The 24,252-nt window shown below is 45.5% G+C and overlaps 1 protein-coding gene across 1 annotated transcript in view; it reads left to right on the top strand.

Annotated features, from left to right (window-relative positions):
• Window positions 1-24,252, top strand: part of LOC140388097 (phosphatidylinositol 3-kinase C2 domain-containing subunit gamma-like) — a 310,331-nt gene that overhangs the window by 280,860 nt on the left and 5,219 nt on the right. The window contains exons 33-34 of the mRNA XM_072471736.1: window positions 16,687-16,812; window positions 23,203-23,381. Of these exons, the coding sequence (XP_072327837.1) occupies window positions 16,687-16,812; window positions 23,203-23,361 (285 nt within the window). The 3' untranslated portion in view covers window positions 23,362-23,381. The remainder of the gene's footprint in view (window positions 1-16,686; window positions 16,813-23,202; window positions 23,382-24,252) is intronic.

A 24,252-nucleotide genomic window follows, 5' to 3' on the forward strand; every position in this document is an offset into this window, starting at 1 on the left:
TGGAGCTTTGCTGGTCAGACCGTCTCACTTACTCAACCATCTCGCCATTGGGAGGGTTGAAAAGCCGGTGGGAAAAATCACCATGGGCCTGTAGCGTACGGACTAAGGGGGGAGCGAGCTGCGGTTAAACAGAGTAGCTGGTCGCAGCAATAGGTGCATTTTATCAGCAGACATAGCAGTAAGGACTTGAATGCACTTTTCATACTTAAAACTCCTCAGAGGCTGGAAAAATAGAGTGGCAGATCTGTTGCTAAATCTTCCAAATTAAAGCTAAGAGCATTTAAGAGTTAACCACATTGGCGTGGAACTGGAGTCACATGTAGCTTCGATAAGGATGGCAGATTCCCATCCCTAAGACATTAGTGAAGCAGATAGGTTTTACAACAATCCAACAGCTTCATGATCACTTTTACTGATTAAAAACTTTGTTCTAAATCTTTTTTGAACTGATTTAAAATCTTTGTAGTTCCATGCCAGAACTTGGATTTGGCTACCATATTACTAGTCTGGTAACATAACCACAACACAACTTTAGCCCTTCCATAACTATTGAAGTGAAGTTATAAGTTGCGATATTCATCTCACCCACAACATCTGGTTATTATCACACAACATGATACTCGACCAAAATGAAAGCTGCTGCAAAGATTCAGTTACATTCCTATAATGACTGGCACGGTGGCACAGTGGTTAGCACTGCTTAGCACTAGGCACTAGGGATCCGGGTTCAATTCCAGCCTTGGGTGACTGTCGGGATTTTGCAAGTCTGCATAGGTTTCCTCCGGGTGCTCAGGTTTCCTCCCACAGTCCAAAGATGTGCAGGTTATGTGGATTGCCCATGCTAAATTGCTGCTTAGTATCCAAGGATGTGCAGGTTAGGTTACGGGGATAGGCTGGGGTTGGCAGGGGATTGGACCCCTCTTTCGGAGGGTCAGTGCAGACTTGATGGGCCGAATAGCCTCTTCTGCACTGCAGGAATTCGACGAGTCTATAGTTTGCTCCCACAGTAGACCTACAAATCCTAGTTCACAGAATGTGATTGATATAATAGAAAAGTGGAATTGTTCAAAGCCGTCGGGACTGATGACACAAATACCCCAAAGTGTTGATACAACCCTGATTGCGACCCACAACATGCATTGTTTGCCATCTAATTTGTTCTTGTGCACGTCAGGACTGAGGTTTAATTTGTAGCTCAAAGTCCTGAGAGGAATGAATATCTTTTTTTGTTTTTCGAAAAGGGGATCATTAAATATTGTACAAAAATTGTGCAGAATACCATAGTCCATGGAGTTTGTCATATTTTGGTTTGCATCACTACCTCAGGTCGTCATATTATGAAACCTATCAAATATGCAACATTCCAAGTACCAATTAAAGATCTAAGGAAGATGGAAACAATTGAAACCCCAAACAGGAAAAAAAAAGAACAACGTCCTCTGTTAACAAATTTGTTTTGTGATTAGCTCCACAACACAGGCATGGGCTAATTGAGCATTTTTCAGAGGAGGGGGATTTGAGGGGAGGGGAGGTAATAATTCAGCATTCAGATGAGATGGATGAAAACTACTGCAGTTTATTGGTTTTATTCATGAATTCCACACTATTGAACAATCCTGTCACGATCAGAGGGACTTCTCTTTTAACGCACAATGAACTGCTCAGCCAAGAGTGAGCTATTTTTCTCTGGCGATTGTTTCAGAGTCACTCAAACCGTCTAATTTATGGCTGTGTTTATTCTCCGTTGTTGTGCAGTGGCCAGCACAGGCCCACTGCCTTCTATTTCCTGTGTTTTCTCATGCCGTGACCTTGTGCATGACTTCATACCTCTACATTATCCTCGCTGTGCTGGCTATGTTGTTCCAGCCCCTCATCACAGTGCGACCAGCTGTTATTTATTACAAACTCGCCCTGTGCTGACATCAACACCTTACTACTTTCACACTGAAACAAGATTCTGGCCCAGCCTTTCCTCACAGTTTGTATGTTCTGGCATCTTTCAGCTCTTAAATCAATACCTGTTGCCTCATCAAATGCTTTTTTTTCTTCTCAATTCATTGTAATATTTGATCTTTCACCAAAAGATCTGTGCTTGACAAAATCTATTTTGTTCTGGCAAACCCGACAATTGTTTAGTGTCGTTCAGACGAATGTTGCTTCTTAATTGTGATTGGTGTGGGTATGTAATTCTCTCCGCCACCGGTCGAAGGATGAAATTTTAAAAGCACATCGTTTTTTTAAAAATTGACAGAATACCATTCAGTTATACAACTCTTCTGCTCTCCCCTAACCAACCCCTGCCCATTGACCCCGACACAGGGATCTGCGGGCTTGAAGACTAAAGTACTATTCCCAGTCATCAGGACTCGAGTGAGCTCCTGACATTGCCTCCATCACCAAAGAGGTAGTGGCGAGGAATTTCTTTTTATCAATTTTTTTTTCTCGTTTGCCTGGATTTTTGCCTCGATTTCATGCTTTCCAGGTACAGTTGGAAATGTTTATACTATGACGCACAAGACATCATAATTATGTCGAACAGGCTGGACGGACCAGGAGGTCTTTTCCTGTCTGGATCTTTGTCTGTTTTTATGTTCCTCCTACTCGTAGCTCCACCTTGGCTTCTCTGCAGGACAATGGGTAGCTCAGTCAGGTCCCCATCATAATAGGATGAGGTTTTATACTGAATAATGAACTCCTGAACCCAAATTTCAGCAAAATTCAATTAGCATGCTCGAGGTATGAGGAGAGTAAATGGAAATGTTGATGACATTTGAAAATAACATTACACAAATTGTTCATAAATTTTATGGGGCCTGTTGGATGGGAGTATAGGCTGGAAAATAATTTATTTAAAAGCGCCAATTCGTGTGAATCAGATGTGTGCTTCCATCAAATGAGACAGCAGGTCAGAAGCAGTGAGAGAAAATTTAACTAGAATATTCTTGCTGTTGTTTTGTACATTCCCTTATCATAGAATCATCAAATTTACAGTGCTGAAGGAGGCCATTTGGCCCATCGAGTCTGCACCGGCCCTTGAATAGAGCACCCTACTTAAGCTAAAGCCCATACCTCCACCATACCCCCGTAATCCAGTAACCCCACCTAACTTTTGCACACTAAGGGGCAATTTAGCATGACCAATCCACCTAACCTGCGTATCTTTGGACTGTGGGAAAAAACCGGAGCATCCGGAGGAAACCCATGCAGACAAGGGGAGGAAGTGCAAACTCCACACAGACAGTCACTCGAGGCCGGAATTGAACCCAGGTTCCTGGAGCTGTGAGGCAACAGTGCTAACCACTGTGCCACCTTGCCGCTCTTCTTTAGGGTTACTAGAGTGCCTTAACATGGACCAAGGCAAATTTAGATGCCTGCCTCCACTGATATTTGCACAGGCTGAAGGAGGGAGGATTATCAATAAATTAAAATTAATTTTACTCTGGTAAATCTTTTTACTTATATCTTACACTTGTGATTATTTGTTCCTCCTCACTTATATAAGAACATACAAACAATGCCCGGCTATCTTGTCCATCCAGCCTAGCCCATGTAATTGTGGTACCTTGTGTGTGTGCCATTATATGCACACCACACCCAACCCAAAGCCATGTCATCCCTTGGGAAAGCTGAAAACTCTTACCCCAGACGATCTGGGGTAAGAAAAATCTGGGAATTTTCTGCTTCCAGGTGATGGAAACTAGTCAGAGATATCATTCTGTCCCTGAAATTCCCAAAGTAAATTCCCCTGACATGCAGATACAGGCTCTCACCTGCAGGAATTCAGCAATTTGTTGTCCCCACATGAGCCAGCAGCCTGTGTTCGAGATTCATTACTCCATGGGGAAAGAACCACCTCTTGACATCAAAATTCGATCCAGCCTTAGAAAACTTACAATTATGACCCCTGGTCCGACCTAACCAATTTAATTTGATCAAACTGTTAATGGGACATAATCTATTCCCTTCGTCATCTTACAGGACTCAATCAGATCACCCCTAAGTCTAGGCTTCTCTGAAGTGTACAGTTGCAACTCTTTATGCCTACCTTGATATCTTAGATACTTTAGATTGGTAATTAGTCTAATGACCTTCTTCTGCACCCTTTCCAAAGACTACATACCACCCACCAAGTGAGGAAGCCAAAACTGGGCAAAGTATTTCAAGTGAAATCCTGACAATGGTCTTATACAAGGACCAAACAGTAAGCCTCATCTTATACTCAATTATATTGTAAACGTACCCTAACTCCCTATCAGCTCTAGTTATTGCTGCATGACATTGCGCATGTATCTAACCTGAACTAGAATGCTCAGATCCCTTACTTTCTCTATCTTCTGTATGAACCTGTGAAGGGTGTATTTATTTTTGTTAATTTTTCATAATCTATTTCAAAAGACAAGAATATTTAGTCAGGACCAGATTAATGCTTTGCCCTATTAGGCCCATGTCCTGGGACCCCAAACAATAGGAGGCCTTGTGAATTGCCCAGGCATTGCTGCCAGCAACTGGAGAATTAATTTGAGAACTGGAAGTATACCAAGAATATAGGGCGCGATTCTCCACTCCCGCGCTGGTTGGGAGAATCGCCTGGGCCGCCAAAATTTCCGGGGATGCCGGTCCAACGCCCTCCCGCGATTCTCCCAAGCGGCGGGAACGGCCCGGTCAAGTTTCGCAGGCCGGAGAATCGCCGGAGACACCCGCTATTCACAGGCCGAGATGGGCCGAGCGGCCAGGCCAAAACGGCGGGTTCCCCCCGGCGCTGTCCACACCTGGTCGCTGCCGTCGTGAGCGGTGCGTGAACGCTGGGGGGGGGCGACCTGCGGGGGGTCGAGGGGGGATCCTGCACCGGGGGGTACCTCAAATGTGGGGTGGCCCGCGATCGGTGCCCACCGATCGTCAGGCCGTCCTCTCAGAAGGAGGACCTCCTTCCTTCCGCGGCCCCGCAAGATCCGTCAGACATCTTCTTGCGGGGCGGACTTAGAGAGGGCGGCAACCACGCATGCGCGGATGACGCCCGTCATGCGGCGCCGGCCGCGTCATCTATGCGGCACCGCCTTTACGCGGGCGACAAGGCCTGGCGCGTGTAGATGACGCGGCCCCGATCCTGGCCCATTGTCAGGGCATGAATCGGTCGGGATCGGGGGCCATTTCGCGTCGTCATGAACCTCGACGGCGTTCACGACGGCGCGGCCACTTCGGCGCGGAAGTGGAGAATCCCGCCCATGGAATCTGCTCCTGGGCCTTGCTAAAGTGGGCTTTAACGGCTCCAAGCTGCGGGCAATCGAGGGGGTCATCCAATCCAACTATGTGTCGCTCTACCGCAGTTAGGTTTGTGGCTGGGTGGCATTGGAGAGGGAGCACACGGTGTCAACTGACACGCTTCATGCTTTCCCGACCAGTGGGGCAGCGGAATTCAGCACCCTTTTCACATTCTAATCTTCAGCATCACTTTTCAGAGAGGAGCCAAAAGTGATAATGGATCGAGTGGTCCAGGGAACTTTTTTGCGAGTCCTTATTCGTGGTAGGAGGCGAAGGATGGCAAGGCACCAGTGCATACAGCTCCAGGAAGAGGCATTGCATTCTGGACAAGGCCAGGGGGAGCCTGAGCATCAACAGGTTGCTGAGGAACAGAGACTCAGATTGCGGAGATGCCTGGCAATACCAAGGGTCTCTCAGCCATGAGTCCCCTTTCTACAAATGAGTGAGAGGCAGTGCAGGGCAAGGCTGTGATTGTCCAGAGATCTGCTCAGCCACATATGTCACTTGCTCCAAGAAGACACAATACCATGTAGGTTGGAGGCTTCCACCTGGCAGTGGCCTGAAGGTGACAGCAGCGCTCAATTACTTTGCCTCTGGGTCTTTCACGCGAGCCTTTGGGGACTGGTGTGACATTTCACAATCAGCAGCACATCGGTGCATTCAGGAGCTGACCAAAGCTCCTCAATGGACAGCCCATCATTAGGAGAATTTTTCTCTGGATGAGGAGAGCCAGGCTTAGAGATTCATGGGCTTTGCAGCTATCTCTGTGTTCCCTAGGGTACAGAGAGGAATAGATTGCACCCATGTGGCTATATAGCTCCCTGACAACAGTCCTTGTGGTTCATCAACCGCAAGAGTTTCCATTCCGCCAGCCTGCAGTTGGTATGCAACCATCAAAAGCATATCCTGTAAGTTGATGCACAGTTCCCTGGGAGTTACCATGACTCTGACATCCTCAATCACTCCGAGGTTCATGGGAGGATTGAAGAGCCAGAACATCTTTAGGGACTGTCGCTGGGGGACAAGGGCTACCTAATTAAACGCTGGATCATGACTTGGGCATGTCAACCTCAGACTCCAGCCGAGGAAAGGTACAACGCTGCTCACACTACCACACACTCCCTCATAACATGGACCACAGGACTTCTGAAGATGCAGTTTAGATGCCTGGACCACTCAAGTGGTTCTCTGCAAAACTCACCAGAGAGGGTTCACCGCATGATCGCAGTTTGCTGTGTCCTTCACTATGCAGAGAGATGAGACCCTGCCAGAGGGTGAACTGGAGGAGGAGAAGACTTCCTCGAAGATGAGGATAAAGGGGTGCAGGAATCACAGGCGGATGCTGAGGGATAACATGAGAGCCATTATGTCAAGGAAGAGGGGGGATCTTGGAGGCATACCTATGATACCCTCCTCTCAGCCCCCAAGCCATTTTACGACTTCTGAAGGAATAGCTGAACCATCACTGAGAGAACGGGCCCTGCATTCACACTTGGGCCTCAAGTGCTCACGATTCATTCGAATTATATTTTATCTGTGGTCATCTGTATCCTGGTAATGTGCTTACTCTGTCAACTTAAAGTCCAGCAAGGAAGAACATCAATGTGAGTCATGTAAGGATGCAAACACTGTCGCGAAGGAAATACGGACCAGTGTAAGGCTCTCAACCTAACATGCATGTCTTGGTTTAGGTTCAGTTAGGAAACACAGATGATGAGATGATCAGCACTCATGAGCCATTGCTACCCCTTGAGGAATAATGATTGCAAATTCACCCATCATACACTACGAATAAAGAATGACACGCATTTCCGTGACAACACACAAGGGTCCCATACCAAGTGGCACTGAGGTTGGCATTATATGAATGTTAATCTTAAAAGGGGACACACTGAGTGTGAGAAAGGTTGAACCTTGGAATAAGAGATTGCAAAGATCCCAGCCAAAATGCTTTCATCTGACCATTTCAATCACATACCCATGAATGGTTTCAAAAAGTGCTTTTTATTCACAGTGATAGAGCACCCCTCACCTGAGGTGGCATCAAACTTTTGAACTTTCCTAGCCCTAACACTAGGCCATGGTACAGCCCCATATCCTCAGCAGGGGTGGAGGCAGCCTGTTGACTGCTATGTCTTGATGCCTGAGATGGCCTTGGCAGACTTTCTCTGGTGGCCTGATCTCTGGAGGGGCCCAGCCTCATAAGGGCCTCCACTCAGGAGCAGAAGCACCTCGGTGGATATCACTGCTAGAATTGACGGGGCACAGACAGAGGGGACTGTGAGTGCCTGCACACCCTTGAAGTGTCCTGATTGGATGATGCCGAGGTGTCCTGCTGACGTTCATCCTCCCAGTGGGCGTGAGAGGGACCCAGCATGGTTCCTCGAGGAGATGGTGCACTTGGGGGTAGATCAAGGTGTCTCATCCCCTTGTGGCCTAAGTCCTGATGCTGCCCACCAGAATGTGTGGCCATGGAGTGTAGGGCCAAGCACAAATCCGGCAGGACCTGCTGGACAAAAGTCTCCATGGTGGTTACCAACCTTGCCATGGTGGCCTTGCGGCGCTCGCATGTCGAAGACACGGTATTAGACCAACTCCTGCATCATGCTCTCTAGCCTGATGAGTGCCTCTCAAAGCTCTGCCTGATGTTCAGCTGTCTCACTTTGCATCGTCACCAATGAGTTGGTGGCTACTTCCAGAGGCTCATCATCTGACTGGGACTGAGCAGTTGGCTGGTCTCCAGCAGCATTCGGGTGTCGGAGACCTGGGCTGTCACCGCCTTTGACTGCGTGAGGACGCGTCTGTGAGATCTTCTCCTGTAAGTGGACACAAATTTAACCTGGAACTGCACCCCACCGAGGTGTGTGTCTCTGCACTGGTGGAGGGTGCGGGTGAATGCTGTGATGGTTGTTCCTGAGTCCTCTCATCCTCAGACATGTTCCAGGAGTTCGGAGAGCTACTGGGCTGGCTAGCTGGCCACAGTATGCTGGTACTTGCAAAATACAAAAGGACGGTATTAATGGCTGGATTGAAGCTAATTCATTGTAAATAACACAGTGCGAATTGCAGGATTGAGTGAAGTGATGGAGCTGAGATCTATATTAGGCTGTTGTGAGAAGCCAAGCCCTGCGTCACCACATGAGCGATCCCACTCCTTGCTGGTGAGCTCTGTGGTAGCCTTCTCGAACTTGCTGCGGGCGAGTTTCTCTGCCGTCCCTCTCCAGGTCTGGGCTCACTCTCATTTGTTGTGTGCAAGTTTAGCCTGTATAAGGATAAAAGAAAGAGATGTGATAAGAGGAGGTGGAGCAGCGGTTGGGTAAAATGATTGTCCCCTTTGTATGTTGTGCCTTACCCCAGAAGGGACAGAGATTGAAGTTGGAGCAACAAGACAGATGGGATGCTGGTGTTGTGAAAGTCTTGTTTCGAGAGTGAGTGTTGATATGTGTCCCTCACGGATGAATGTGTGAGATTTGTGAACAGAGTCACCGTTAAGAGTACATGATGCCATGCTGATAGTTTGATAGTAGAGAGAGCTGAGAGAGGACTTACCCTGGCCGAGTGGATGAGATCATTCATCCGCTTCCTGCACTGGATGGAGCTTCGTGGGCAGGTGCCAACAGCCCCCCAAGCCTGAGAGGTGAGACTAGTGTGATTCTTTGAGACGTCCCTAGGATAGAGGAAATACCTGCTGGCCCGAACTCCCCAAATAAGGGCCAAATCATCCCACCTCATCCCCATGGAAACTGCCGTGGTGCAGTTTGTAGGGATGTGGATTTATTTTGTTTTCCATCCTTGTCATTCTGTAGGCCAAAAAGGTCTCGTGTGCAGTAGTCATGGGCAATATTTTGTTGTGTCACTTTAAATGGAATAAATGTCAGTGTGCTCATTGTTAACTGATCAAACTGAGAATGTAGGCAGTCAAATGAAATTCTATGCAGAGAACAATGTAGGCCAGCAAACCACCAATGCTAAATGTGCGAGGTAGTGTCTCTAAGGATCTTAGAACAAGACGTGGTTAACAGTCTCCTTTAGCTCTCAGGATGGAATGTACCATGAGGGGTGATAAAATCTTCACAGGGCCACAATAATTCTTAATCTGGTTCTTTATTTCACTATCAGTTTTATCTCGCTGGAGGAAAGAACCCATACATTCATTCACAAAACTGCTGTTTGTGCGATCTTATTATAGTTATAGATAGAGTCATAGAGTCGTCCAACACAAGAAACAGGTCCTTCGGCCCACCATGTCTGTGCCGGCCACCAATTACCAATCTGTACTAATCCCATTTACCAGCACTTGGTCCATCGACTACGATGCCTTGGTGATTCAAGTGCTCATCCAGATGCTTCTTAAATGTTGCGAGAGTACCTGCCTCCACCACCCTCCCGCGCAGCAGGTTCTATATTTCCACCACCTTCTGGGTGAAAAAATGTTTCCTTCGGTCCCATCCAAACCATTTATTCCTCACCGTAAATCCATGCTCTCTGGTCTGCCATGGGGAAAAGATTCTTACGATCTACCCTTTCTATGGCTCTCATAATTTTGTATTTTTGAGATCTCCTCTCAGCCTCCTCTGCTCCAGGGAAGACACCCAGCCTATCCAGTCTCTCCTCATAGCTGAAACTTTCCATCCCAGGCAACATCCTGGTGAAGCTCCTCTACAGCCCTGCAGTGCAATCATGTCCTCTAATGGTGTGGGAACCAGAATTGTACTCAATATTCCATCTGTGGCGTAAGCAATGTTTATAAAGTTGTACGAAGACCTCCCTGTTCCTATTTTCTATGCCCCGGCTAATGAAGGCAAGCACTCCGTATGCCTTCTTCACCACCCTATCTACCTGTGTTGCCACCTTCAGGTGTCCATGGACTTCTACACCAAGGTCCTTTTGTTCCTCAATGCCCCTAGAGACCTTCCACTCATTGTATGTATGCCACCTCTATTAGACCTCCTAAAATACATCACCTCACACTTATCAGGATTAAATTATATCTGCCATTGCTCTGCCCAACATAACAGTTGATCAATGTCAGTCTGTAGCCTAAGGCTAGCCTCCTCACTATCAACAACACCACCAATTTTCATGTCATCGCAAACTTACCAATTATACCTTCTACATTCACATCTAAGTTGTTAATGTACATAACAAACAGCAAGGATCCCAGCACCGAACCCTACAGGGATCACAGGCTTCCAATCACGAAAGCAACATCCACCATCACCCTTTGCCTCCTTTTAACAAGCTAATTTTGAATCAAATTTGCCAACTTGCCTTGGATCCCATGGCTCTATCCTTTTGGACAAGGCTTCCATGTGGAACCTTGTCAAAGGCCTTACTGAAGTCCAGGTAAACCACATAATCTGTGCTACCCTCATCAATATATTTAGTTACCTTTTCAAAAAACTGAATTAAATTAATTAGACAGTATCTCCCGCCAACAAATCCGTGCTGACTATCCCTAATCAACCCCTGCCTTTCCAAATGTTGACTAATCCTGACCCTCAGAATATTTTCCATTAATTTCCCTACCACCGACGTTAGACTAGCTGGCCTGTAATTACCTGGCTTATCCCTGCTGCCCTTTTTGAATATAGGTACCACATTAGCTGTCTTCCAGTCACCTGGCACTTCACCTGTGGCCAGCGATGATTTAAATATCTCCATCAGGGCCTCAGAAATCTCCTCCCCTGTCTCTCATAGCAGCCTGGGATACATCTCATCAGACCCTGGGGATTTATTCATCTTTATGCTCGCTAAAACACCTATTAGCTAATCCTTATTCATCTTAATGTGTTCTAGAACGTCACCGCCCCAACTGAAATCTCCAACTACCGTGTCTTCATCCGGAGTGAATATAGATGAAGAATATTCATTTGACACCTCACCTACATCTCTGGCTTCACACACTGATTGCCCCTTTGGGCGCTCATGGCCCGCACTCTTTCCCTGGTCATCCTCTTGCTCTTAATTCTATCTGCCAATGATATTTCATGGTCCCTCTTTTCCCTCCTAATTTTTTTTTAAACACCCCCCTACACTCTCTATACTCCTGAAGGGCCTCCCCTGTTTTTAGCTCTATATCTACCATATGCTTCCCTTTTTTTCTTTATCAAATCCTCAAATCCCTTGGCATCCAGAGTTCCCTGGTCTTGCCAACCTTACCCTTCACTCTTCGAGGAACACCTTGGCCCTGAACTCTCACTATTTCACTTTTAAAAGACTACCACTTTCCAAATATAGATTTACCTGCAAATAGCTGCTCCCAGTCTAGGTTTGCCAGATCCTGTCTAATGATATTGAAATCGGCCTTTCCCCAATTCAGACTTCTGGACTGTCCTTATCCCTTTCCATAATGACTTTGAAACTTACAGAATTATGGTCACTATCCCCAAAATGCTCGCCCACTGACACTTTGACCATTTGCCCGCTTATTGTGGGCATATAAACTGCGGCATTCTTGTATAACCACAAGGAATGCATTCCAACCATCATTCATTTGTGAAAAAAACCTGAGAAGGTAATAGATGTCTGATAGTAGGGATTTTCAATATTGCTAAAAAAAGAGACATGTTGTTGAAGTTTTACATCTTGCACTGATCAGGACAGATGCAAGAATGCCAAATTTCAAAGGAAGCAACAATATTTTACTCCATGAGAAAAGAGTGCTGATTGGTTGGCCAGTCAGCTGTGATTGGTCAAGGCATTTCCATGAAGAAAGCACTGGGAAGCTATTGTACCCTATTCTAATTTGAAAAGGTGCAATGCCTGGGTATGCTTTATCTACTTGCAGAGGACAGGGCCCTGCGTAATAATATATGTAGCTTTAGGAGCCCGACTGATAAATGTAAATTGGTTGTCTAAGCACACTCGGGATTGCAGCAAATAGAACCCTATCGAGGAATCACATCCAATTTTAGACATTATGTTGAATTTTGCAAGCACAGGCTAGTTCAATACGGTCAGTACTCTGCCTATTGTGAACAGCTGAAGGGATTTGCTGTTTGATAAAATCTGTCAGTCCTTGGGGCGTACGGCCTACATAGCTGGCACCACACTGGTACTGAAATTCATAAAGCACATTAGTCATCTGTGTGGTAGGCAGAATGTCTTTGGCTTGACATCAGCATCCTGTTAGTGGAGAATACTACGCATGTAGCTACTGCATTGCAGCAGTGTGAAATGGCTAGCTTTATCTGTTAGTTACATTTTTAAGACAGCTTATACCTACAGGGTTGTTTGAGGTAGACTGGGTACTTTTGCAAAAGTGGAGGCCTTTGGCCAAATCGTGAGTGTGCGTGATACACAATAAGCAGTGATCTTTTCTGGGTAGCCATTATCCTGCCAGATGCGCCCTATTTTAACAACAAGCTTGTCTAGTGGGCAAATGGTTTTCTCATTTACAGGACCTGGGTGCCACCCGCTAGGCCAGAATTTATTGCCCATCCCTAGTTGCCCTTGAAAAGGTGGTGGGGTGCTGCCTTCTTGAACTGCTGCAGACCCTGTGGGATAGGTACACCCCATACACCCCAAGTGCTGTTAGGAAGGGAGTTCCAGGATTCTGACCCAGCAACAGTGGAACGACCAATATATTTCCAAGTCAGGATGGTGAGCAGGTTTTTCAACCAGCACATTGAGGAGAGGGAGCTTGATAGACTGCTCCATTTCAAAGGTGAAATTGAAAGCAAGATGGAGCCCATTAAGGTATGTGAAGAAATTCCTGCATGTAGCTGCAGATCTGGAAAAGCATACGTATCATCTACACACTGGAAATACTCAGGGGGTAGGAGATTAGGAGTCAATCCATCGACAATGCATTTCTCATGAAAACCGATCAAAATATTAGCAAGAGCTGGGCCTACAGGAGATCCCATGGCAACACCATCTATTTGAGCATGCATAGTGGCATAATGTTGTTAAAGTTGAATTCAACAGTATGTGTGCTAAGTTTATAAGTTCAATGAATGCAGATTCAGAAAATGGCAACACGTCTAGATTTCTACGATGCATTTCTATGATACAGCAGAAATGTCTTTCTTGAGTGGCATATTAGTGAATAAACTCTCAATGTTGAATGAGCATATGGACATGGCATTGCTATCGAGGTGCAGGTCGTGGATAGTCTTCACTGATCCTTCACCACGTCTGTGGAATCCTCACTCGAATCTGGTGGCAGCAACTTACTCAAACATTTAACCAATTCATTGTTGGCAGAACCAGTCACAGATAAGATAGGACATAATAGGACATCACTTCTGTGTACCTTGGGCAGCCCATACATAGTTGGACATATGAACCATGAGGACAAATCCTATCATGTACACCACAAAGCAGTTTGTCACTCTTATATAATTCCAACAGCATTTTTTGTAGCTTGCTTTCAAGCAAGGCTGTGTGGTCATACTTGGCAGAGTAATCAACGGCTCTGAATTTTGATCCACCATTATGAATGGCGTGTATTTTGTCACATAGTAATGCTTGTTAAGGATGACTATTTCAGTCCCTTTGTCCTGCTGGCAAATAATTGCTACCCTGTTGTTATGGGCTGGGGTTTAGAGAATACCAAAGTATATCATGGAGTTCACCTGACCTACAACTGTTTATAGATTTTGGTTATGAGGAGCACAAGGAACTATTCTTCAGGTGTTATGCATCAGAGGCCTTAAGCACTTGTAATCAAAAACAAAATTTATTCTACGAATTCAGTTAACATTTTATAAACACACAGTAATCATTTTTATCAACTACAAACAACTTTGGGCACGATTCTCCACCCCCACGCCGAAGTGGCCGCGCCGTCGTGAACGCCGTCGAGGTTCACGACGGCGCGGAACTGCCCCGGTCCTGACCGATTCAGGCCCTGACAATGGGCCAGTATCGGGGCCGCGTCATCTACCCGCGTGAGGCCTTGTCGCCCGCGTAAAAGTGGCGCCACATAGATGATGCGGCCGGTGCCGCATAACGGACGTCATCTGCGCATGCGTGGTTGCCGTCCTGTCCAAATCCGCCCCGCAAGAAGATGGGGGACGGATCTTGCGGGGCGGCGGAAGGAAGAAGGTCCTCCTTCAGAGAGGACGGCCCGATGATCGGTGGGCACCGATCGCGGGCCACTCCACATTTAAGGTACTCCCCGGTGCAGGATCCCCCCTCGCCCCCCCCCCACAGGCCACCCCCCCCCCCCAGCGTTCACGCACCGCCCACGACTGTAGCGACCAGGTGTGGACGGCGCCGGGGGGAACCCGCCGTTTTGGCCTGGCCGCTCAGCCCATCCGGGCCTCAGAATCGCAGGGGTGCCGGAGAATCGCCATTTTCGGTGCCTGCGGCCCGCAAAATTCGACCGGGCCATTCCCGCCGCTTGGGAGAATCGTGCGGCGTCCCCGGAAATTTCGGCGGCCCAGGCGATTCTCCCAACCGGCGTGGGAGTGGAGAATCGCGCCCTCCCCCACAGATACGATACTCTATATGTAACCCTTAATAACTTCCGTTTACTGTTTCACTCAAGTAACAACATCCATAAATCAAAACACCTTTTTTTCACAAAACAATAGGTCTGAATTCCTTGTAGAAAACAGTTCTTACTTTGAAGTTATCAAGTGATCTGGAGACACCCTTTAACATGCAGAGAGACCAGAGAAGCCTTCTTTTGTCTGAATCCAGTTTCTAAGTAAAACCCAGAGCCACAAACCGCTTCCAGCTCAAAACAAAAGTAAAAACCAGAGCCACTGCCCAGCTCCACCCACACAATGACATCACTGCAGCCATTTGAGAAGACAAACATTCCTTAAAGGGATATTCCCATGACACTGTTCAGATCACTGCTCGCTGTATATCACTGTCATTACCCGCACAGGACTTATGAAGTGGCAGTCATTAAGTTCCCCATACGTCTCACGGAAGGGAGCGGGGAACTCTAACATTGAGTACTTAAACTTTAGTTTAAAGTGGCCCAGTTCAGGTACTGATTTCAGGAGAGACCCGCCTGGGATCTTTTAAACCATGTAAATAATAGTGTTGTATACAAAACGTTATTTTCTTCTCAACTCGACGTGGACTCCCTTGTGGCCTATTAAAATTGTGCATACTCACAAATGGACCAAAGGCCGCCACTTATGGACCTGAAAAGTGCCCAGACTACCTCAAACTACTTTGGATGTGTAAGATATCTCAAAAATTGGAGCATCAGGTAAAATTTGGTCGGAGAAAGTAGCGTAGTAGTAATGTCATTGGATGAACAATCCAGAGGCCCAGGCTAATGGTGTAGGGATACATGTTCAAATCCGGTGGCATTTAAATTCAATTAATAAAAATCTAACATTGAATGTTAATCTCAGTAATGGTGACCATGAAACTATCATCACATTTTTATAAAATCCTATCTGGTTCACTAATGTCCTGCAGGGAAGGAAATCTGCCATCCTTACCCAGTCTGGCCTACATGTGACTCCAGACATACAGCAATGTGGTTGACTCTTAACTGCCCTGTGAAATGGCCACTCAGTTCAAGGACAATTAGGATATAAATGCTGATCTTGCCAGCGACACCCACATCCCATGGAGGAATAGGTTTTCAAAATCTAGCCATTTCGCACTGTTACTATACAGCAGCATCCTGGCTGGCATTTTCCACTTAAGAACGCTGCCGCTAAGCGAAAAATATGTTCTGCCTGGCACACAAATGAGCAATGTGATATATGAATTTCAATGCCTGTGTGATGCCAGGTTCATAAACCATACGTCCCCATAGTCATATCAAACAACATACCCCTTTGGTTGTTGGCAGTAGGCAGGGTACTGATTGTACTCAATCAGCTCATGCGTGCAAAATTCAGAACATAATGTCTAACTTTAGATGTGATTCTACAATTGTTCAGCACTTGCTGAACAACCATGAGTGGGCTAACAATTACACTGGCAGCCAATTTAAGATTATCAGTCAAGGCTTGCAACGTAGCTCACTTACGCTTGCTAAAAGCTACATGAATTCTTACATGGAGTCCTGTCCTCTGCAAGCAGAAAGAACATGTCCAGACATTGCATTTTTCAACTAAACAAAAGCATGGCGAACAATCGCTCCCTTGTACATTTCCACAGCAATGCCTCAACCTGATTGGTCAGTACGCTTTTCTCGTGCAGTTTGAATTGTTGCTTCCTTTGAAATGTGCTATTTTTGCACCTGTCCTGATGAGTTCAAGATGAAAAACTTCAACAGCCTGTCTCTTTTTTCAGCCGTACACTCTATAATCTTTTTAATGCTACACATCCGGGATTGACCAATGCATTTTATGAATTAAAGTTTAGTGAGAACATTTTGCCAGAGTGTCATATGATGTTAATAAAATGTTTTTGAGCACCCATTAAGAGCTGATGAACCTTCCGGAATTGCTGAGACTGGATGCTGGAAGACAGTGTATCATACTTTCTTTCTCCTAGTTTTTACCAGATGGTTCTGCACCAGATGCCTATGTCAAGATTTACCTCTTACCAGATGGGGAGCGAATGACCAAAAGGAAAACAAAAGTGGTTCCAAAAAACAGCAATCCAACATATAATGAGATTGTAAGTATCTAACACCCCACAGACAATTTGAGTTATTTGCTTAACTGCACCAGCTCTCTCCTTAATTTGGCACAAATCCCAAAAACACTCAGCTGAAGTGAATTCAAACTCTGATGCATGAAAAACAGCAATGGAATTGGCTAAATGAGAGACTTAAATCATAGCTTCCCAATGATTGGCCAACAAAGTCCACATTGTATCATACGATCAATTGGCTAGTGCTCAGTACCTCCCCTGCTCAGCTGAGTTCTCACAAACTCTTGGAACGGTCTCTGTCCAGCTTCCAACCAGGTTCCCTCCTCCCTAATGTCTATTGAATGGAGCATATGAGATGCTTGTGGTGCATGGAAGCAGACTTCTTTACTGATTGCAAAAAGGTGCAAAGATCTGACCACAGTTGGCCTGCCTTTGGCACACATAACAAACATGACCAGTGAGATATATTCAGAGATTGGAAGGATAGGTATGGGCCACGTTATCAGTTAAAGAAATCAAACACAGGCCAGAATTCTCCAGCCATTGGGATTCTCTTTTCCCGCTGGAAGCTCACCCCCACCCATGGATTTCCCAGCGGTATGGGGAGGCTTCAATGGGAAGTCCCATTGACAAGTGGCAGAAGAGAATCCCACCACCAGCAAATGGCACTCCACTGAGAAACACGCAGCTAGGGGACCAGAAAATCCTGCCCATCTGCATGGACTCGCTCGGTGCTCTTCTCCAAAAAGGAGGATAGAGGTCAACATGGGTCATGATGACAAGACAAATAATTCCAATCTATTCCCAATAGATCCAAGTCAGCTAGAGTTTGGTCTTATCTCCTCTAAAGATGGTAATGGATGTGCTTCACAAGCTGGTTTGCTTTGAATTTTGTAATCAAAACAGAAAACGCTGGAAACACTCAGCGTGCCTGGCAGCATCTGTGGAGCGAGAAACAGCAGGTCCTGAACTTTCATTCGAACTCTGGGTTCTGATGAAAAGTTATGGACAACAGTTCAGGACCTTCTCTCTCCACAGATGCTGCCAGACATGCTGAGTATTTACACCACTTTCTGTTTTTATTTCATGTTTCCAGCACCTGCCATTTTTTGTGTTTGATTACTGCTGCTGGCACCATCACTGAATGTGGGTGGAAGTAATACGTCTTCACCGTTTTGTTTGTCTGTCTGTGAACAATATATCTCAAAAACTAATAATTGGATTTCAGTAAAATTTAGAATACAGATGGGATACAATCCAAGGAAGAAATAATTCCTTTTTGGTGAAGATAGGGATTTGGGTTCAGATCCTGGAATTATTTTAATGTTCCGCTAACTTTGGGAGATAGGGCAAATTGGCCTTTTTTTAGAATATTGTCCGCCGTTTTATTCATTATGTTGTTAGTTGATTTAGAACGGGCTTGTCCAACCTTTATTGCGTGGAGAGCCATGTTTCAAAATTCTTCTCATTCAAGGAGCCGATGAATAAATTTTGGAAATATAAAGTTTGGCATACCATTAAAAATGAGTAATAAATACAGATGAGTATTAAGAGTGTGAGGTTCCGGCTCATCCGAGACTCAGGGTGCTCACTCACTCACTCACCCTCATCCACTGCGAGTGTGCATAATGGTGCATGTGGGTGGGTGAGAACCCTAACTCTGGGAGTGAGCCAGACTAATGGCCACAGCCTGCCCCCCTCCCCCTGCTGCACACACTCCCCTCACACTCTCTTTCCCTTTCGCCCTCACACTCTCCACTCTCTACTCCCTCACTCTTTCATCCCCTCTTCACACTTTCACCCCCTTCACATTCTCTCATCCTCCATCACACTCTTTCACCCCTCACACTCCCATCCCTCATAATCTCTCACCCTTCACACACCCTCTCCCTCGCATGCTGTCCCCCTCAAACTCTCCCTCCTCACACTCCCTCACACCCATCCCCATACTCTCTCCACAATCACTCCCTCACCCCCCTCCTCACATGCTCACTCCCCCTCATCCTCGCCCTCGCCATCACTCCCTCTTTCCCCTCACTCTCTCCCACCCCACACACTCTCCTCCTCACTCTCTTTCCCCTCATTCTCACCCCTCACACTTTCTCACCACCCCTGCACATTCTCCTTCCCCATCACTTTCTCTTTCCCCTCACACACCCTCATCCCCAATCTTTCCCGCTCACATTCTCTTCCTCCCCACATTCTCAACATCCGTCACACACTTTCGCCTCACATTCTCTACCTCTCACACTCTCTTCCTCCCCACACTTATGCCCCACCCCTCAAACTCTCCTCTTCCACTTTTTCATCCCTTTTCTCCCCCTCTCTCCCCCTCACATTCTCTCTCACCCTCAAACTCTCTTTCTCCTCTCACACTCTCCCCCCACCACATTCTCTCTCCCACACATAGTCTTCAGTCACTCATTTACTCAGACACAAATGGGCCCCACCTCCAGCTACCTTGTGCCCCACTTTGGCTCACTTGGGACCCACTCAATATCACCTGAGACCCACTCTGACTGCCTCATGCCCTACTCCATCCCATCTGGGACCCACCCTGGACCTGGCTTCCACAGATTGGTCTCCTCTTCAATCAGGAAATAAATGACTCATGATTGGAGCAGCAGCTCCATGCAAAATCTTTCATTCAAACTTATTTCTTTGACAGGCAATTTGAAAACTGGCTCCAGGTAAAAAAAAGAGGGGCTTTGCGGGCCGCATCTGGCCCAAGGATCATCCATTAGAGAAGCCTGATTTAGAACCTTGTGGACTATCTCAGCTACTGTGATGAAACTTTTCACAGCAGCCAAAATATGAGCAGAGTTTTCAGAGCAGGCTGTTGCATGTGGCTTGATATAAAACCTCCTCAATAAGATGGTGGCTCCTAATATTAATTTTTTTTCAGCTTTGTGGTCATAGAGCATTAACCAAACAGGGAAAAGCCTCAAGCAAGAGCTACATAATCATAATAGCATAAGTGTAGCAGACATATACACTCTACTTAATGCCCTCATTACTTGTTTCAGTTTGTAGAGCTGCCCTGGCTTTGCAGTTCCACAATACCCTGGCAACCAGAGAAAATAGTGCAACATTGGTCACTCAAAACATTAGTTTCATGGTAAGGTTTGTTGGCTAGCTGGTAAATCACATTGAGCAGGAATCTCCGATCCCCCGTGTGTGCTTCTCGGCCTCACGCAGTTCCCTGGCGACAGAATTCTATCATTTCGCCGATTGTCAATGGGGTTTCCCATTCGCCTCCGCAAAAACCACTGGTGGAGGTGCACTGCCAGTGCGAAAACCAAATCGTAACGACCATAGAATGCCGGCAACGCTATTTTACGAGAGGGAACATTTGCTTAATATGATTGAAGACATGGTAACCTCTTTTTGTGGAGGCATATAATTACTGTTCAAATACGTATTGGGTCGACCGTTACCAAAAGCTTAAACAGTGGGGGAAATTTTCTTTCAGTTCTGTATTCCCAGTGATCAAGCGCTGCTGACAACAAGCTTGAAGCAGAGAATTACGCCATTGATGCTGTGTGTCTGTCTCTGTGCCATGCTGATATCGAGCCTGGCTTCTTTATTGGGAGAAGGGGATTGTGGAATAACTCCAACTAGTCCAACACGAACCAGATCAGGGCAAGGGCTCAGTGGACAAATAAAAAGACTAACTGGAAAATGTTTAAACTATGAGGTTACCAGCTGGTTTAAAGTGCTTAGTGCAGGCAGTGAGCCCATGTTAAAGTATAACCTTATGTCGAGTGAGGGGAGTCGGGAGAGTCAGCATGATGTCAGGAGCAGCTTAAAACAATACTTAGTTAAAAGAAATCTGCAGCCATCAATGTTTAGAAAATGATCATGATTTTGGACAGTTCCAAAAATAGCAAATTTTACATAAAATGTTTTTTTTTAAGACACCATTTTGAAGCAGTTCATAAGACACCGATCATCGTTTAGTTTATTACAAACTCCCTCATTACAAATTATATTTAAGAAAATTTAAGACCCCACTTCTAGGCAGTTACTTTGTACACAACAATGAATCTCAAAGCCCTTGGAGTTCATTAGTAAATCATCAACAATTTGTATTTATATATCATCTCCAATGTAATAAATGATCTCAAGATGTTTCTGTGCCATTGAGCCACTATGTGACATTTGATGATGGCCAAACGTTTTGTTAAAGATGTAAGTTTAGAGCGTTCTTTTAAGGGAAGAAACTGAGGTGGGGATGGACACATTTAGGGAGGGGATTCCACAGCTTTGATCCCAGTCATCTGAGGCAGAGCCACACGAGGGTGCAGCGACTGTGCAATGGGCCAGAATTGGAGGACTATAGAGAGGGCTGTAAGGTTGGAAGAGATTACAATGGAAGGGAGTGGCAAGTCCCTAGAGGGATTTGAGAACCAGAATGAGAATTTTAAACTGAAGGTGCTGTTTAACATGGAACCACTGTCAGCCAGCAAGCATAGTGAACGATGGATGAACTGCCCCTGGTGCACATGTTATGACACAGACTCTGGAGCCTGGAGTCTGGAGGTAAGGCAGGTATGGATGAGGGTTTCAGACGCAAAGGAGCTGAGGCAGGGTCTGCCAATAGCTCGAGCTTCACAGTTCCAGGGTCCCAGGTTCGATTCCCGGCTTGGCTCACTGTCTGTGCGGAGTCTGCACGTTCTCCCTGTGTGTACATGGGTTTCTTCCGGGTGCTCCGGTTTCCTCCCACAGTCCAAAGATGTGCAGGTTAGGTGGATTGGCCATGCTAAATTGCCCATAGTGTCCAAAATTGCCCTTAGTGTTGGGTGGGGTTACTGGGTTACGGGGATAGGGTGGAGGTGTGGACCTTGGGTTGGGTGCTCTATTCCAAGAGCCAGTGCAGACTCGATGGGCCGAATGGCCTCCTTCTGCACTGTAAATGCTATGAACTCTATGAAACTGTATCAGGAAATCAAATGCTTGATCCTGAATTGCAGCAATACTTCCAGCTCAACTCATCACCTGGTGACCCCAAGTCCACACAAGCATGCAGATACTAACCCTGATCAATCAGAAGTCTAGCATTACAGAATCACAATTAAACTTAAACATCAAGATCAATTGAAGACTTGGTTGTATCAGGAAATGCCAGCTTGCTACAGCTGTTTCCAGCACTTAATTTTAAGTTTCAATTTATTGCACTTGGAGAAATCAATCTAACATCTGGTTATAATAAACTTAATAACCATGCATAAACTAGTCTGTGGAAATAGCATGCGCTATGCTGCAAACTGAGCATTCCAGTTTATTTGCTAAACTTCCCATATTTTATTTTAAGCTTCTGTAATCAAGGTGCAAATAGTCATTTTAATTGTGATTTTGATCATCATTCTTGATGAATGTCTATTAAAAGTTGGAACGTTGGTTCAATATTTAACCACTTCAAAAGTAATAGCAGTTCTTCTTAAAGGGAAGAAAATCACTTAATAATAATTGTTACATGATTATAATCCATCCAGCTGTATACAATTAGTTATAAAAATAGCATTTTTGATTATTATGTTCATTACTTTTACTCCTATCCCTTAGAATATTCCCAGAACAAGGTCACCATCCAGAAATAAAGGCTCTAAGCCCTCTATCCCAATCCTGAGAGACATGGAGAGACTTGTTCAAAGTTGAGAGTCATTCTCAGAACTAGGACAAAAGCCATAGCTTGAGTATATATATGCAGGCTGCTGGGGGATGAGCTCCCCCAGCCTTCTGAACAAAGACAAGGCCTTTGCTTATTCCTGCCTCATGACTACACGACTGAGACAGGGAATCTTGCTCTGTACTGAATACGACCAACAACCGTTTGGACATGCTACTGTTCCATGCTGTCTCTGCAAAGCAGAGGTTCTTGCTGTTTTGAATAGACCCTCTAGTTATCTTGGCCTAACCCAGTAATTTTGCCACAGAAATCTAATTTTAAAAGTCTCATGATTTTATAATATTGAAACTCAGGTTACCATAGAGGCAGGAAAAATTGATCACTTGCTCATTTTAACATTGAGCACTGGAGTGAAATGGGAGATACTCAGTTCGCTGCCCACAAACATTGCGTTTAATTTCCTTTTTCACTGAAGTCAATGGAGGGGAGTGGGCCGGGGGTTTACCAGGCAACGTGCCTAATGTCTGGTCAATTAAATATTGCCCACTTTGCACCATCGTTGAAATGATTTCCTGCACAGGGACCGTACTCAATTAGAAAATGCTCATTCTTTAAAATAATGTAACCATGACGACTTGCATTTATATAGCACCTGTACTTTAGGGAATCATCCCAAGGAACTTCACAAAAGTGTAATTGGACAATGTTTAAAACAGAAGCCAAAGAATCTACAATATCGTAAGATTATGGCGTTGGACTATAATTTCACATTTTAATGTTTGCAGCTGGAATACATTGGGATATCGAGCATTGATCTGTCAAACCATGTCATCCAGCTGAGTGTGTGGTGCAAGAAGATACTCCTGGGAGCAGTAAACATTCCTCTGAGAAGTATAAAGCTGGATGAGGAGAAGTGGTACGGATTGGGAAATTCCTTAGTCTGACCAGATATAGACTGGATAAGGCAAGCTCTTATCATTCAATTACTGAACCTCTTCTACTAAAAGCTTGAGATAGTCATTCTTTACATCCATTATCTTGTAGCCCTTTGGCATTTTCTGAAGTGTATTTTCCACTCTGTTAGACACCACTTGAGACTTTTCTAGATGTTTAAGGGTGTAAAAAGTATCATAGAATTGCTACAATGCAGAAGGAGACCGTTCAGCCCATTGGGTCTACACCAACCCTCCGAAGGAGCACTCCACGTGGCCGACCACCCCACCCTATCCCCGTAACACCACCTAACCTTTCGGACACTAAGGGGCAATTTAACATGGCCAATCCACCTAGCCTGTACATTTTTGGACTGTGGGAGGAAACCAGAGCACCCGGAGGAAACCCACGCAGACACGGGGAGACTGTGCCAACTCCACACAGTCACCCAAGACCGGAATTGAACCCGGGTCCCTGGCACTGTGAGGCAGCAGTGCTAACCACTGTGCCACCATGGGTTTTCCCTTGTGGTTATTTTGCATGAAGATGAATATTAAGTCCCTCTTAATTTGGTGTTCAAATAAAATGCTGTTAATACTAAAACATATCCTGATTTCACTTTGGCAATGACAAGAGACAAAGAACCCACAAGCTGTCTCTTTATACAAACCACTGAAAGCATTAAAGTTTAAAGTGGAAGAGTGAAATGACTGAAACTGCTCAGTTGAAATCTAGATAATAACATGTAGGTGAGTGCTTGGAACCCATCTGTAATTACTGCAGTGAACTGTGTGCTGTTGCTTTAAATTATTTACAGGGAGATATCATTTTGACTTAGTGCGATAGTGTAAAATGGGTGACAGTGAGGCACAGCTCGATTTACACCCCTCTTGATTTTCAAA

Source organism: Scyliorhinus torazame, chromosome 13, assembly GCF_047496885.1.
Source record: "Scyliorhinus torazame isolate Kashiwa2021f chromosome 13, sScyTor2.1, whole genome shotgun sequence".
In the NCBI taxonomy this organism is placed as follows: domain Eukaryota; kingdom Metazoa; phylum Chordata; class Chondrichthyes; order Carcharhiniformes; family Scyliorhinidae; genus Scyliorhinus; species Scyliorhinus torazame.